This window comes from Pezoporus wallicus, unplaced genomic scaffold (genome assembly GCF_028554395.1).
Source record: "Pezoporus wallicus isolate ANWC-B61680 ecotype Strahan unplaced genomic scaffold, APGP_CSIRO_Pwel_v1 contig_2870, whole genome shotgun sequence".
Taxonomy (NCBI): domain Eukaryota; kingdom Metazoa; phylum Chordata; class Aves; order Psittaciformes; family Psittacidae; genus Pezoporus; species Pezoporus wallicus.
The window spans coordinates 2,518,866-2,535,602 of NW_026636990.1; the positions used below are offsets into that span (position 1 = coordinate 2,518,866).

The 16,737-nt window shown below is 38.3% G+C and overlaps 1 protein-coding gene across 5 annotated transcripts in view; it reads right to left on the reverse strand.

The window, feature by feature from the left end:
• The window catches only part of ERCC8 (ERCC excision repair 8, CSA ubiquitin ligase complex subunit), a 28,907-nt gene that overhangs the window by 12,029 nt on the left and 141 nt on the right, over positions 1 to 16,737 (reverse strand). The window contains exons 2-8 of one of the 5 annotated variants that reach the window (XM_057402694.1): positions 14,541 to 14,636; positions 14,300 to 14,401; positions 10,371 to 10,494; positions 9,230 to 9,311; positions 8,627 to 8,646; positions 6,501 to 6,567; positions 3,628 to 3,726 (exon numbers count right to left, since the gene is read on the reverse strand). In XM_057402694.1, coding sequence (XP_057258677.1) covers positions 3,628 to 3,726; positions 6,501 to 6,567; positions 8,627 to 8,646; positions 9,230 to 9,311; positions 10,371 to 10,494; positions 14,300 to 14,401; positions 14,541 to 14,636 — 590 coding nt within the window. Of the gene's footprint in view, positions 1 to 3,627; positions 3,732 to 6,500; positions 6,568 to 8,577; positions 8,647 to 9,229; positions 9,312 to 10,370; positions 10,495 to 10,712; positions 10,881 to 14,299; positions 14,402 to 14,540; positions 14,637 to 16,737 lie in introns of those variants that run through there. The other 4 variants (XM_057402692.1, XM_057402696.1, XM_057402697.1 and 1 more) reach the window with 4 other exon arrangements.

Genomic DNA, 16,737 nt, shown 5'->3' on the forward strand with positions numbered 1-16,737 from the left:
GGCCAGTTCTGTTTAATATATTTATCAATGATCTGGATTCTGGGGCTGAATGCACCATTAGAGTTTGCTGATGATACCAAACTGGGAGACGCCTTGCAGAGCAATCTAGGTAGATTGCAGCATTGGGCAATGAATGGGATGAAATGTAACACATCCAAACGCCAGATTCTGCACCTAGGACAGAGTAACACAGGGCACAAGTATGAACTGGGAGAGGAGTGGCTGGGGATCAGCCTTGCAGAAAGGGACCTCTGGGTGCTGGTTTGATGCTAAGCTCAACAGGATTGTGCCCTGGCAGGCAGGACGGCAAACCATACCCTGGGTGCATCACACAGTATGACCAGCCAGTCAAAAGATGCGATTCTCCTACTGTATTCAGTGTTGGTGCAGCCTCCCGTGGAGCCCTGTGTGCTGTGCTGGGCCCACCATTGAAGAAGGATGTGAAGGCCCTTGAATGCCTCCAGAAGACGACAGCAAAGCTGTTGGAAGGGCTGGAGGGCATGTCCTGTGAGCAGCAGCTGAAGACTTACGGCTTGTTTAGATTGGAGACAAGGAGGCTGAGGGGTTACCTCATTGCTCTCTACAGCTTCCTCAGGAGGGGAAGCGGAAAGGGAGATGCTGGGCTCTTCTGCCTGGGATCCAGTGACAGGACACATGGGAATGGTTCAAAGCTGCACCAAGGAAGGTTTAGATCGGACATTAGGAAGCATTTTTTTACTGCTGTGGTCAAACCCTGGAACAGGCTTCCTAGAGATGTGGCTGATGTCCCGAGTCTGTCAGTGTTTAAGAGGCATTTGGATAACGCCCTTAATAAGATGCTTTAGCTTTTGATCACCCCTGAAGTGGATAGGCAGCTGGACTACAAAATCATTGTAGGTCTATTCTATATTTTTTAGAGTACTATCAATTAACTCCACTTAGTTCATCTTGCAATACTGTACATTCTTTCATATATTCAAGTAGCTAAATTCAACCCAGTGCTACCAAAGCAAACCTAATTATGATGCCCATAAATGAACTCCCTGCAAAATGGACAAGGTATCACTGCATTATACTGCAGTACACAATTCAGACATGCCTCTTAGGTAAGAAGTGTTAACTGTTTTTCAAAGACTTTATTAGAAAAAGCCACATTTAGCTTAGCTAAGCTACATTTCAATGCATTTAATATCCTAGTCTACGTGACTGCCATTAGTTAAATATTATCTTGAAGCTCTCAGAGAAATAAAGTTGCAAAGAAAGTTGTGTTTAAAGAAGACATCATGACACTCAAAGGAATGGCGCTAATTATCCTGTGAATTACACAGAATTCAAATTTTCTTAAAACAATCTGCCCAGATTTTTTCTTCTTTCATAATCCATAGATTTCTTTAAAGCATTTTCACCTCAGTAGTTTCTTGAATTTCAATAAAATGTCAAATTGTCAAAACCAAACCTTGATATTACACTACAATTTATACAGCAGAGAGATTAGAGAATGATTATTAAAACATATACTTACTGCTACTTCATGTCCTCTGACATTTTAGAAAATTAGTTTGACTTTAGAGTTTTACACGTATTTTTCTACATACAATTTAAATTACACATACAAGTGAGACAAAGTTGTATGCTTTAATCACTGTAATCTATGCTACAAAACCCCCTTTGTTCAGAGGCATGAAACAGTTCCTACTTTACAATTCAATTCCAAATACTACGTATTTTTACCTCAGAGCAGCAATGGTTCAAGTACTTTTTTGGCCTGACAAAATTATGTCTTTTTTGTCCAGAACTGACAAAAAAATGAGCTATAATTTTAAGTTCAAAACCTTCCCTTTGAATTAGGGTTGGGTTTTCTTCAGGCTTTTTTTTGTAATACTAAACTCTTTTGTAATACTAAAGAAATTTTAGGGTAAAATGCAGCTGCTACTTCTGGGATGGAATGTGGTTAGCATGCACACAATCTACCCTACAACAGTTCTTCAGGCAACCCTGCACCCTTAGCACATGCTACAAACAGAGTGGAGCAGAGTGAAGACACTGTGGACAGGCTATTATAGTCCCTGAAAGTGCAGGGATATGAAGACACCATGTACTGATAAATCTCTGAGCAGCTGACAATGATTGTAAAGTGAGAGAATTTCGCACCAAAATATGTACAACTAGAGCCACCCAAGCTCCATAGTTAAAACTCCATAGGCATAAGGCATATAGTTACAATTCCATAGGTATTTAGTTAAGAAATTAAAACCTGTATTACTGTGAAAGACCCTGAAAGGATCAGGAGACCTGAAAAACAATAGTGAGTCACAATGAGAACTGATAGCTGGAGAAGCTTTGGCTTCTTCTGTAGGCTGACAGAAAAACAAGACTGAGAAAAACTAGACTAATGAACCTCTAATCAAGAAATACTATCATTGAAGTCTGCTACATCCTGATAACACCAGGACAATTGTCAAAATATTTTTCATGAGCCAGAAATAGAAGATTAGGTGCCCTTTTGGTAAACTTCCCTCATTACAGCCTCATTTTAATACTAAAAGTCATACCCATAGCTCCAAAGACCCCTGCCCAGGTTAGGAGACTCTCCTAGGACCATGCATAGTTAGGCATTTAATAATGTAATCCTTATGCACATTGGTAGACCAATCAGTAAAACTGAGGTAGGGTGATAGTGTGGAAAGTTACTAATTCACATTAAATCACATAAGTATGCAAAATTAAGGGGGGGGGTGTGTGTATGTATGTAAAATTAGGGAAGACTCCAGCGTAACTATTCGGATCAGCTGATGGTCTGAACCCATCTTCTCCCCCAGACAGGGACACTTACTGGCTAAGAAATGTACACATTTGTGCACATTTAATGACTGAATTTTAGCTTTATGCATTATTTTGAATGGCTTTATACATTATTTTCATGTTGCTTATTTGAGTTAGCATTTGAACCTTAAAACTGTCAAAATTATATAATAGAAGTGCTCAGTTAAGATCTATTTTGTCTTGAGTTTTCAGATATTTAAATTGGCTTAAAGTTGGCTTAAAAACTTAGAAAATTTTTAACTTGATGGGTGAATCTGTTGCTGTGTATTCTGAATAGAAGAGTAGGAATCACCTTCTGATATAGTGTGCTGTCCAGTGGAGTGCTCGCAGAGGGCTCTGATAGGCTAATCAGGCTCAAGAGTCTCAAAGGTCTTGTTCTTCCTGGGATAGTAATAAATGCATCAAACTTAGAGGTGAAGGGGTGAAATCCTCCCCCTTATAGGGAGATAAGCCTCTCACTGGGGTAAAGACACCACCTTAACATGACACAGCTTGCGAAATATGAAACAATTGCCTCATCTCCAGCAGGAGTAAATTCTTTTGTCCATAAAACAGATGGCAATTTTTCCCATTTTAGGTGTGGGGGGGAACATTTAGAATGATACAATACCACTGCCAAAGACATCTCTCTAAGCAAGATCCCCAGTGACAAACACTGCCTCTGTAACAGAAGTAACTGAATAAAATTCAATGGCTGGTGTCACACAATAGACAATAACTGGATTATCACTACTGTCCTTGATAGTTTCAGCACTCAATACATCTATGAAATATAAGACTACTTCTAGGTACCTACAGATTACCACCAATTATATTCTGTATTACCTGCCTCCGAAGATGCTTTGGACTTTTCTCCATTGTGCTGATCAAGTGTACTCAGACATCCAGATGCTCTCCTCACGTCCCATAATTTCACTCTACCATCTGCACTAAGAAAAACAGATTTGCGTACATTAAGGAAATTGTGTACACTCTAGTTCAATAACTATCTTAAGCCAACCAACCTGCACTCACCCTGGTTCAGCAACTATTCTGAACTACACATTATGCAGTCACAATCAAGCCAATAGTTTAATGAAAAGATTTTTGTCAGAATTCAGACATTCATTTACAATTATTCATACACATAGCTAGTACACTACAGGCACCTAAGTTAAAATTGAACCTGTTTTTACAATACAATATACTTGCCTCTTTGTCAGTAGCACAATAGTCTTACATACCCACACAGACTAGAAATAAACATGCTAATTCTCCTGTTGAGTAAACTGTAGCTACAGACTCCATCACTCTCCGCAATGATTGTCTGGGAACTAAGGCTCTTGCTATCACAAGTCTATAGTATGACTGGTACAGAAGTTGGCTGGTGACATGTAGGCTGAATAGGTCTATATGCTTTGCTGTCATGCAGGTTATATGCTCTGTTCTCACACACTATGACATAGAAACAGTGATTCTTCCTTTTGTATAAACTTTCTGGCTTTGTCCACCAGGGTGGCACAAGGAGAGTTTCAGGCTTCTGTGACTCATTCTGCTTCCCAGGCCACCACATGTTCATGCTTTGCTCACCCTTTGTCTTTGCCAGCAACAAAAGTTATGGTAACTCTTGGGACTACGTACACACAGACTGCAACACCGCAGGCAGTGCACTTTGCACAGCCCCTTGAAGTGCAGTTTGATTTAAACATTCCAGTAGTATAATTTTGTGTGCATCCCGAAGATTCCCAGTTATAGATGAGAAGTAAATTAACAGAAAACACTATTCCCCATGCACTAAGTCATCAGTGTAGATGTATTTAGTGAAACTACTTGGACACTTCCCAGCAACTTAATTGTCCATAAATGGTGCAGTATATAACAAATATAAATAGTATATTTCAACTGACCAAAGCAAAACTGTTACTTTTCTGTTCTATATCTGACAAAGCTAATGAGTGATTTATTCTTTTGTGCTCCTCTGTACACTACAGACTGATTCTATTAACTTTCAAGTGATATTTCAACTGAGTATGCAGATAGCATATTACTTTACAGCAAACAAATATTCTAAGAATATGAACAGAGATCACAGAACCATAGAATGGTTTGTGCTGGACGGGACACCTAAAGAACATCTCATTCCACCCAGCTGCCACGGGCAGAAACACCTTCCACTAGACCAGGCTGCTCAAAGCTCCATCCAGCCTGGCCTTGAATACTGCCAGGGATGGGGCAGCCACAGCTCCCCTGGGCAACCTGTGCCAGTACCTTACCACCCTCACAGTAAAGAGCTGCCTCCTAATACCTACATCTGAATCTATGCTATTTCAGTTCAAAGCCATTACCTCATGTCCTATGCCTAGGTACTGGAAGGCTGCTGTAAGGTCTCCCTGGAGTGTTTTGTTCTCCAGACTGAACAAAACTAACTCAGCCTGTTTCCATAGTAGAATATTCCAGCGTTCTGACAATCTCTGTGACCTTCCACTGGACTCACTCAAGCAGGTCCATGTCCTCTTGTGTTGGGGCCCCCAAAGCTGGATCTCATGAGATCAGAGCAGAGGGGGAGAATCACCTCTGCTGATCTGCTGACCACACTTCTTTTGATGCAGCCCAGGATAGTGTAAGGGCTACAAGCTCATACTGCTGGCTCACACTGAGCTTCTCATCAGTTAACACCCCCAAGTCCTTCTCCTTAGGACTGCTCTCAATCCATTTTCTGCCTGTATTTATTCTTGGGATTACCCTAACCCAGGTACAGGACCTTGCACTTGGCCTTATTGAGCTTCGTGGGGCTTGTACTGGTTCACCTCTGAATTAAGAGGTTTGACATCAGAAGGCAAAGGTATGCAATTTTGATATCAACTTAATTAAATTTCACTCTCAAGTTATCAAGTTATAAAATGGCCATTCATCTCTGCAATTCAAAAGAAAAGAAATGTCAACCATGAAACTGAGTAATGTCACATCATAATTAAAAGCTAAATTATGCAAAACTTCTAGGAAAGTCAAGAGGATCTTTTAGACTGAAAAAAATAAAAGGCCCAGGAATATCAACATACAACCTATATTCACAGAAATACTGCAGCTTGGAAGGTTATTACCCATCAGCTAAGCTACCCAAGTTATGCTCTTTGATACTACTGGTGATTAACCAAAATGATACTTGAGCTAAACATTTTACTTTGTTATAAAACACATCAGCAATATGAGTGCTAATAAACAGTAAAAAGTAAGTGTCTTAATAATATTCTATCATTTTCATATACATTTAAATCCAACTACTGTTTCAGAACCCTACAATCTTAAACAGGGGAAGTTTAGATTGCATATAAGGAAGAAGTTCTTTACTGTAAGGGTGGTGAGGCACTCAATGGGTTGCCCAAGGAAGTTGTGAATGCTCCATCCCTGGTAGTGTTCAAGGTCAGTCTAGACAGAGCCTTGGGTGACATGGTTTAGTGGGAGGTGTCCCTGCCCATGGCAGGGGGGTTGGAACTGGATGATCTTAAGGTCCTTTCCAACCCTAACTATTCTATGGTTCTAATAATTTGGATCTCAGGGTTTTTTCTAGGCAAGACCTTCAAAACTGTGACTAAATTAAAGTAAATGATGGAAATAAACTTGAAAAGTGCATATGAATTGTAAAAACCACAGAAAATGAACATATAAAGTTCTACTATCAGACGTTTTTAGTGCATGTAACAGTCCAACAACATCCTTACCTTCCTGTTGCCAAAACATATTCATGACGTGGGGACCAAGCCACTGCCAGTACTTCTTGCCTGTGACCTAAAAGTTAAATGAAAAGGCTTATACACACCATTTTATGTAAATAACTAAAAGTAAAAGCAAATACTTTGTTCTATAGAACCCACCAATCCAGAACAATTATCTAAATTGTAATGTGAATTCGAATTTTGTGAAAACGTATTATTTTGTGCTAGAGGTTATTTTCTTTTGCTCAAGTGGAATTGCAATTTACTTCTAATACTTTTATTAGGTTTTATGTTTTCACTGGTGTTCTCATATGCAGAAGGTACTTTCCAGTTCTTTTTCTTCAAATCCTTTCAGAATGCTTAATAAAAAAGTATATTTACCTTATGTACTTAAGACTTAAAACTTCACCCAGCTCAAATACTCTTGTCCTGAATATGGAATATTTTTTCCCTTAATTAGTTCCAAAATATTAAGACATTAAGATAAAATGTCATACCCAGTGCTGCTTAGTGGGTAAGTAATATGTATTATGTACATACACACACATGCTTTGAAACTTGGTAAGTTTTTAAAATGATGAATATCATTTCATAAATAGAGGCAATAGGAGTGTAAGGTATCTTAGATGGAAAGGTAGAAATCATGCTTCATGTAATACTAGAAATACATTGTTGAAAAAAAAACCTTAAGTTATAGCAAATAGAAGTTGTAGCAAATATATTTCTGCTAATGCAGTTTAAACCTATGTGAACCACCTTGTTCCTGGCACATCTTCTAGTAGCTGGTTTTCCATTACCTGAAATAATCAAACAGCCATGATGCCCATGATAATGGAAGAAATATCTGTAACACAGATACTACTAGATACAATTGGAAGGCCCAGGGCAGACACATTTATCTGGATCCATTAAGTAAATTACAGACAAGCATTTACTTCTATTTCAGCTGCTAGAGTTAGTCAATGTGAAAAAATGTTCATATCTATTTTCCAAGACACTATTGAGTGGTTCAAGTTCTGTAAAGAATGATTACGTTCAGTGGAAGACAATCTCTTCTCCTTGTTCCCCTAATACTGCATTCAAGTTAACTATATCAGAAAAGACACAAGCAGCTTGTTCCTGGAAAGCACTAACTCTCCTGTCAAAATTAAGTAGCTCTGCTGGAACAAAACTGATTCTTCAGTGAACAACTTTTTTGTCTGCACTCTCTGGTGCTCTCTGTTCTAGAAACAGACCACTGACATACCTCTTGCAGCAAATTTAATTCAGAAGGATATGGTGACTTAAGGTCTGCATCCCATGAAAGCACCTTTTAGACTTGAGCAGCTGGCCAAGTGAAGAAATAAGGCTGCATTTCCACATTGTTGTCTGAGCTAACACGCCTCTAAAGTTTCTGGATCAGATCTGGCTCTTGCTCTGCTGGTTTGAAGCATGATGATTTCCTTTGTAATTGCCTTCACTTGAGCATTTGTATATATACCCATACTCCAAAAAGTACATATTAGAAAAAACATTAAGTACAAAAATGAATGGCTTAGAGAACAATAAAGCCCCTGTGCTTAGTGAACTGGGTAAATGAAAAGGATTAGATATCACACTTCTATAGCGAGTAATAACTCGCCAGTTATACAGAAACTTCTAAACAAAGCCATGCAAGCACCTCCACAGGATATTTTATTGAAAAAACTGATTTTTATTTATTTTTTTTTTTTTGCGTGTGTGCGTGTTTGGTCAATCAAAATCCCACCAAAAACCCAAAAGAAACAGCAACCCATATCAAATTTCCATGAGCACAAAAACACTGCCTATGCTTAAACATGTACTAAATAGTTATCACTATCGATTAGATTATGAAAACGCCTGAACATCTGTAATAATTGTTCATTAATTAGTATTTGTATTATCCAATTCATTATCACTAACACCCAGAAGAACCTTTCGCCACTGTGTAACTTTCACAACTGGCAATAAATAAATTAGTCACGTTACTTACAAAGAATACATTGTATACAGTGTTTCTTTACAGGACTTGTTTTACTCAAAGTAGTTATTGTTTAACATTTATGTTTCAGACTAAAAGTACCCTGAAGAATGTGAGAAAAAGATCCAGACTTCAAGTCACAGAGCTGTACTTTGGGGCTTTTGGTACCAACTGTAACAAGAAAAACAAAGAAAGACATCTAAAAAAATAAAACAACCCAGCATTTGAGAAAACAATAAAAAAATCTTAACAAGAAAGAAAGAGAAGAAAAATGTTAGCTGCATAATAGTTCATTTAGTCAGAGCAATGGGTTCTATTAATGGATTTATATTTTTAGCCCAAGTAAACTTCCTATATAACAGACAACTTAAAAACTGGGGGTAAACAGGACAGTACTTAAGAAACTTAAACATTAAAAAAAAAACAAACACAACTTTTTTTTTCTAAACATAGCTCAACTGTGGACATGCAAGCAACATGCACAGAGCTCATTTACACTGTTTACTATGTTTGGCTCTAATAACATTCAAATGCTAACTTATGTAATGAAAAGTAATCTAATTATAGCTAGGAATTTTTATCTGATGCATTATTTCAGAAGAACCAACATGATACTTTCATAAACACCTAACTAGCCAATAATATTTTATCAAGGAACAAAGACAGGGGAGAGGAAAAAACCCTACTGAATATTACACCTGCTTATACTTTAAGACCAAAATACATACGGCATTTCTTAAAAACACATACATACCTGCTACTAAACAATGATTTGTAGCAACTGGAGACATGTGATGGCTATAAACTGTTCCTTTAAAGTGAAAGGCATCTGCAGACTTATAGCAAGTTTAATTTAATCACAGCACAAGTTATCAGAATTAAAATTCTCATTGTTAAGAGCTTTTCACGTAACAGCTACAAGTAAGATCAATACAAGTATTACTTTTTACATACTAACAATAACTCTCCTGGTTAGAAACCATGTCACACAAGCATTGCAAAGTAAGTATGTTTCCAAGATTAGAACAACTAGGCTGGAGCTCTGAGGTGACTCAAAGGACCAAGAAAACTGGCTATTCAGAGGCATAAATTAAAACTATTAAAAAAAAGTTAGCAAGAAAAAAACCAACCACCAGCAAATGGGAATGTTATGATATGGAGACAGAAGGCAAGAGGAGGAAAGCACTTAATCTAAATTTAGAAGTCTCTTGTCATTCACAAACATCACACTATCTTCAATTCCTAAAAAAAAAACAACCAAACAAACCCAGCAAAACCCCAATCAAACAAAACCCCGACCCCCAACAAAAGAACAAACAAAAAAGAATCAAAAAAAAACCCAAACCACCCAAACCAACAAAACTGAAACAAAAATCCACAAAAAGACCACCACAGAAAATTATTTAACATTGTGAATGTTAAAATTACAGGAACATTGTATTTGCATTAATAATCAGTACAATTACTTTCAGGAACAATTGCTTTTGTTGTCCCATTCTAAAATAAAGTGTATTTGAAAAAAAAAACTTAAAACTGACTTTTCTGTGTTTTCAAATACAACATTTGGTGGCACAACAGGTCAATCAGTCTTCACACGCTCACTGCCCTTTAAGTGATGCCCACAGAGCTACCTGGGAAGTAAACTGATCTTTTGAGTTATGAAAAGATTTAGTAACTGCAAATATGGCTTCACATCTAACAAAAAGAGGTCAAAATTTATTCTCTATTGTGTCCCTGCAATGATAACAATGATGACAGACCTGTATCCACAGTTCTAAAAATTCACTAGTTTTCAGCCTCTGGATACCTGGTCCTGTTGAGCTCTGGGAGAACTGCATTTGCGGAATGAGTAATACGTATATAAACAAGCCTGTAACTTGTAGAAATTCTCTTACTTTTAAAGTATTTGTATCCCATATTTTCAAGGTTTTATCAAACGAGCTGGATGTAAACATGCCAGTGTCATGAGGATACCACTGGACTGTCTCCACACTGAATTTATGTACATCAGGATGGCTCCTAAGATCAAGGAAAAGATTCCAATTGGTTAGTGTCTTGATAATAATCTTAGAATTGTCTTGATATTGGATGACAAGTTGAAAACATAGCTTAAACTTCTTTAACAAAATTTTGTACTGGAGTATTAAAGAACTAGCTGTTTCAGTGCCTCAATTTTCTATCAACCAATGTTAATTACTTCCAAGAGCCTTTGTTTCAAGGAACTACAGATTATTTACCTTTTTAACCATGCTGTTGTGGGTTAACTGTAGGCAGCTAAGCACCACCACAGCAGCTTGCTCACACCCCACACACAATGGGATGAGGGACAGAATACAAATGGCAAAGGTGAGAAAACTTGGTTGAGATACAGACATTTTAATATGTAAAAGTAAACAAAACAATAAATTTAAAAAAAAATAAAATAAGGGCAAGCAGTGCAAAAGCAATCCCTCCCTTAAGACCCAGAACCTGAGAAAAGACAGCCCCTTAAAAACTTCCCCCCCCCCTCAATTTTGTTGCTGCACATTACGTTGCATGGTATCGAACATCAATATCCCTTTGGTCAATTCAGGTCAGCTGTATTCCCTCCTAGCCTTTTGTCCACTCCTACCCTGCTTGCTAAGGGAGCACAGTGAGGAACAGACTCTGTGTGACACTGCACAAGCACTGTTCAGCAATAGCTAAAACAGCATGTTAGCAAGATCAGTCACAAATCCAAACCACAGCACCACACAAGCTAGTATGATGAAACTGAACTCCATTCCAGCCAGATGCAATACACTTGTGAAAATAGCTGGCTCCATCTACAGCTCAGAAGGGCTCAGATTTCTTCACCTCAGCTATCTTTGCATTGCTCTCTCAGGTGTCCTGGTCTCCAAAGTAATAACTATTGCAGGGCTACCACTGTGTAAACACAGATGCAGATCTTCTGTACAGATCTGGCACTACACCTAAGCTACTAAACTTTCCTGCTCACTTGGGTTGCTAGAAAGCACAGAAGATATCTTTAAATAGTTTGCCATAAGCCAGCACTGAAGACATCAAGTGGGAACTATTGAGCAACTGTTGAGCTCTCCTTAGTAACTCCCGCATCACTTATCTGAGGCATACCTGACAGCAGCCTGTTACTTTGTCATAGTGCCAAAAATGAACAGATCTTAGGCACTTATGCTACAGGTGGACCAAGGTAAAAATCTTCGTGACCTGCAGCACCAGGAAATCACTCCTGACTCAGAGCAAACTTACTCTTGCAGAGGCTTTTGTACGCACTATGCAGAAGAATTAAAAAAAAAAACAACCCTAAACTCATGGAACTAATTATCCTGGTATTAAGAGTACAGGTGCACAACACTGGACTGTGCCCAGCACTAAGTGAAAGCAATTATTTCTTCCATAATCCAGAGGGTTTAGGAATGAACTAAAATATTCTTGAGAAGCTCTGCAGGAATAGTCTTTGATCTGGCTAGGCTTAGTAACAGCTACATGTCACTCAACCCAACTTCATCTCTCAGGGCTGCATTTTATACCCATTTTCTCCCATTACACAGAATATCCCAAACTTTTCTACCAAAGTACATAATTAATTCTATGGATAGTAAGGTCACTGCCATTCATTCCTCTTTGAAGGCTTTTCACTAGAAGAGACTACCTTACAGACAAGCATCAGCTGTGTATTACTTAGAAGCTAGTACTGTTCAGTTACTCTCAAATGTCACTTCTTGTCACAGAACACCATGGATCCGATAAAAACATGTAAAGCTCTGTGTGCTGACTCCAAGTGGAACAAGGAAAGGTCTTGGTTTTGCAATAGTGGCCCTACATTCTAGAGAGAAACTCTGGCTAAATCACAGCTGGACATCAGGATGCACTAAACTCAGCAGGCCCAGTTCAAGGTCTATACATAAAGAGCTTCAAAGGGCCTCTACTTTTCCTGTAAGGAACTTTGGGACCACAGTTGCATTGTGATATTGTAAACTTGGAATACGGGTTAACTTTAGTAACATGACATTATCATATGCTTCAAAGATAGGAGCCAGACAGTCAGATGGGAAGCATTTCTTATTGGCAACTACAAATTCATTTAAAATGTCAGGAACTCTGTACAAATAATATTCCAATATCTGAAGCTGTATCTGTAGCTAATTAGCTACACTAAGTATTTAAAATGTACTAGAAAGCTACATGAAAACTGAAAACAAATAATTGAGGTTAAAAAACCTACTATAGTCACTTTATGCACAAATGATAGCAAAATAAGCCTATCATTACTGTGTCACACAGAATCAGATTCTACTAGTGTGATTTATGCCTCTACTCAATTGATAAGGAACAAACTTGTCTAGATGCATCTTAATACTTACAAAAGAAACAGACTACCAACTGTGCTCATAAATAGAATTTTCAAGTAAGGAATATTTCTACTGACCCAACTGAAGTTAATGATAGTGTCATTTTAGCATGGATTTGCCAGTTTCCATGCTGTCTTCTCACCATGTATTTCTTCAGTTTGCTGTATCTGTTTCAGAATTCATCTCTATTTTGAGATTTGGGTATGTATAGTTATTACTTGTTCTTAATTACAGTTTTAATTAATTTTGTTCAAGAAATCCCAGCCATTGAACTCTTACCAAATGCAGCTGACTTGCAGTAAATTCTGTTCCTATTCACTGGTTTTGATGCATGTTCTAGTACCCTTTCTCGTTCTTACCGCCCGAGATATCATTTAGGCCTTTTACTTTTACAAATCTGTTCTACTCTTGTCAGTCTTACGCATAAAGCTCTTAGACCACAAGTAATTTGAAGACTACAAAAAAATAAGGGAAAACGTAGCTACTAATCTTTTGCACAGTAGGACATATTTAGTGAATCTCAGATAAAGCCCTCACCCACTAGATAACTTTGCTATCTAAAAACAAGGAAAAAAGCTTTTCCTAGAAGACTTAATGATCACAACAGAGAAAGCTATACTGCCTGCAGTGAAACCCAGACAAGTCAATAAAGGTTTGAGTCTTTGTATAATTACATAAAGTATGGTAGTACCCTGTTCTTCAGAAATGTCTCATTTTTGTCAGTAATGCATCTGTCTTTCATGGAATCATAGAATAGTTAGGGTTGGAAAGGACCTTAAGATCATCTAGTTCCAACCCCCTGCCATGGGCAGGGACATCTCACACTAAACCATGTCACCCAAGGCTTTGTCCAATCTGGCCTTGAACACTACCAGGGATGCAGCATTCACAACTTCCCTGGGCAGCCTGTTCCAGTGCCTCATCACTCACATCAAACATGTCTTTGTCAAACATGTTCTTAAGAAGTCCTGTATTAATTGTCTTTGCATCTGGTGAACCTAAAATAGCTATTAGTAAAGCTGGAGCAGGCAGATGGGAAATAAAACAACTACAAATCTGTATTAGATTTTTTTTCCTACCAGATGAACAAGATTATGAAAATAAAATTTTCCTTTTGCTTAAACATGTATTTATTCAAAGAGACACGTGCCATATATTCTTGGGGGATGCAAAGAATATTTCTACAAGACGCAGTCATTGTACGGATATTGCAACTGTTAGGCAAATAAAGAAAAAACAATTATTCCTGCTACTTAGTAAATCACATAAATCCATACAAAGTTTTGCCTTCTTTTTGCATGCCAAAACACACAATGCATCCTGCTAGCCTTCACAATTTCTGGCACTATTTTCTACTAGTCTTTTATCCTAGAAATATCTTTCTAGTCTTTTATCCTAGAAATAAGAACACACATTAATTTGTCACACAACAGATGTTACACTGCAAAATTCTAATAGAACTTTTGAGTACTTACCTTCCCACAGAACAAAGTGCTTTACATGTGTAACTTTTTTCTCTGGTCAAGTTTTCAAGGTCGTAAAGCACAATAACACCATCTGACCCACCAGATAACATGCTGAAAGAGTTAACAAAGCACATAAGCTACAACACTCAATATATTCAATATGATTGAGTGCTCAACAAGAAAATAAATCCATAGTACCAACACAGTGAAGTACTCATATACATTTTTACCAACTAAAATATATACTTACTATCTTCCCTCAACAGGCTCAATATCAAGGGTGTTGATACCACTCCCATGTATTCTTTCCACATCTCTATCTTTATTTAATTCCAAACTTAGAACCCTTAAAACAAAACAAAACAAAACCCAATAAAAATCCCAAAACAGAACTATGAACAAGCATGAACAAGACTAGCACAGAATTTCAAAATGTTCCTATGTGCTCTGAACAGTTTAAACCACAGTTTCCTACTTCCTCAATGCACTTAACCCATCCCTGTTATTTTTTCCAAAACTAGACAACAGATGCAATACAGGGCTGGAATTAAGTCCTGTGAACTTGTAAGGAAAAAAAAAATATATATACTTTGTTGAAGGTAAGAGAGAAAAACGTAGAATCGGCTCAAAGAAATAGTAAAACTGCATCTGGGGATCAAGATATAAAACAAAAAAACGGACGTAATTTGCAAACAGTGAGCAAAAGCAGCATTAAGTAGCAGTTGTTTTAGATGTAACAAATATTAGTTCGAAGCTTCCGGATGTACCATCCTTCCAAGCTTCTGCCTACTTGGAACTACGGACATCTAGTGGAGGACAAATTCATTCCTTGGAACTACAGACACCTAGTGGAGGACAGATTCACTCAGCTGAACAAATTACAGTATTTCCTTTAAGGAAACAATGTTTGTATGTTTTCTGTAACATTAAATAAAAAATACACGATCCACACGAAGTTCCCGAGGCAAACTGCAATTAGGATCTTGCACTACTTAGTAGTAGCCTGCATCTATAAATATGCTAATATTATATAATCAAAAAAGAAACAGATTCTGCTTCCTTTAGCCATGCTACCTGATACAATATTAGCCTTACAAGATGACCAGAGCTTCCCACAGCACTATTTTGTAAAAACTGCTATCAACAAAAGTGTAACCAAGTAGATAATTGAGAAGCTGTAAAGCCAAGTGCCCTTACTTTGCTTCAGCTGCAAAAATCATGATGCAAGAAACATAGGCTGTTACAGGCAGACCCCCAATAGCAAGTCTGAAGGCATGCTTCAAAAGCAGTGAGTCATTTAAACTCCTTCAAAATAAGTTAAATGTAAGTATGCAAGAATTCACCTAGAACAAGAATTTTGACGTATACAAGATACCTAGTTTAAAGCTTTTGAGGTCAAGACTGAATTTTAATGAAGCAATAAATCCCCCAAAGGAAATGTTTTAAAACAAATTACTTTAAAATTAAGTTATAAATACAATCTACTGAAGACTACAGATTATTTTTAAAGTCAAAATTAAAACGCTTAGGATGGGGAATGTTAGGTAGACAGCTGTCTAGATAATATAAAACCTTCCCACTATGCTTCTTTTCTTAATAATGAACGCTATGAGTGCTTAGAGCACAGAAATGAAGTAAAATCGTGTTGCCAAAATGCACATAGAAATAAGTTTTCTGAATCGCCAAAGGTAATCTCAATTTTTTAGAACCTTTTTACAATGACAAAGCCCCAAAAGCTGCAAATGAGCAACACAAATCCTTCCTGCTGCTGGAGCTGTGTGAGTGACTGAACTGAGACTTGCTTTATCTCGAAATACAGGTACAAAACTGATTCTCTGATAATGAACAATTACCACATTATAATCTTTAGCAGGAATATTAGTAAGCGTCTCCATGCAATCACCACTTTCCACAAAAGCTCCTGGGAACCTAGAAAAAAAACCCTTCTGCAACCTGCCAACATGCCAAGTTTGGGAAGAGGAAAGACAAACTGTAGGGGCACAAGCATCACATCCACCTTGTTTTTCACAAAGCAAAGCATAGCTACACACACATTAAAACTCCTGGCGAAACTGTTACGGTAGCAACAGACGAGGGTATAGCTCCTTGCCCTGCCCCTACTCAGACCACCCCACGGCTGCTGACCCCCACAGCTGAAAACCCCGCGGAACGCTCCGAGAAAAGGCACCGCGGACATAGGGCAGCCTTTGCTGAGGCCTGCGGAGGCTGCCGGCTCCCCTTGCTCGGGGCACTCAGCGGGGCGGGGCGGGGCAGGGCAAAGCTCCGCTCTCGGACAGAGCCCCTTCTCAGGCCTGCCTAGCACAGCTTGGGTCGGGGACGGCTTCCGAAGAGACAGCGCCCGGAGCTGCCGCTGCCGCTGCCACCGCCTCCGGGGCCTCCTCGCGCACGCAGCCCCACCCACCCCTAGCTCCCCACCGGTCCCCGCT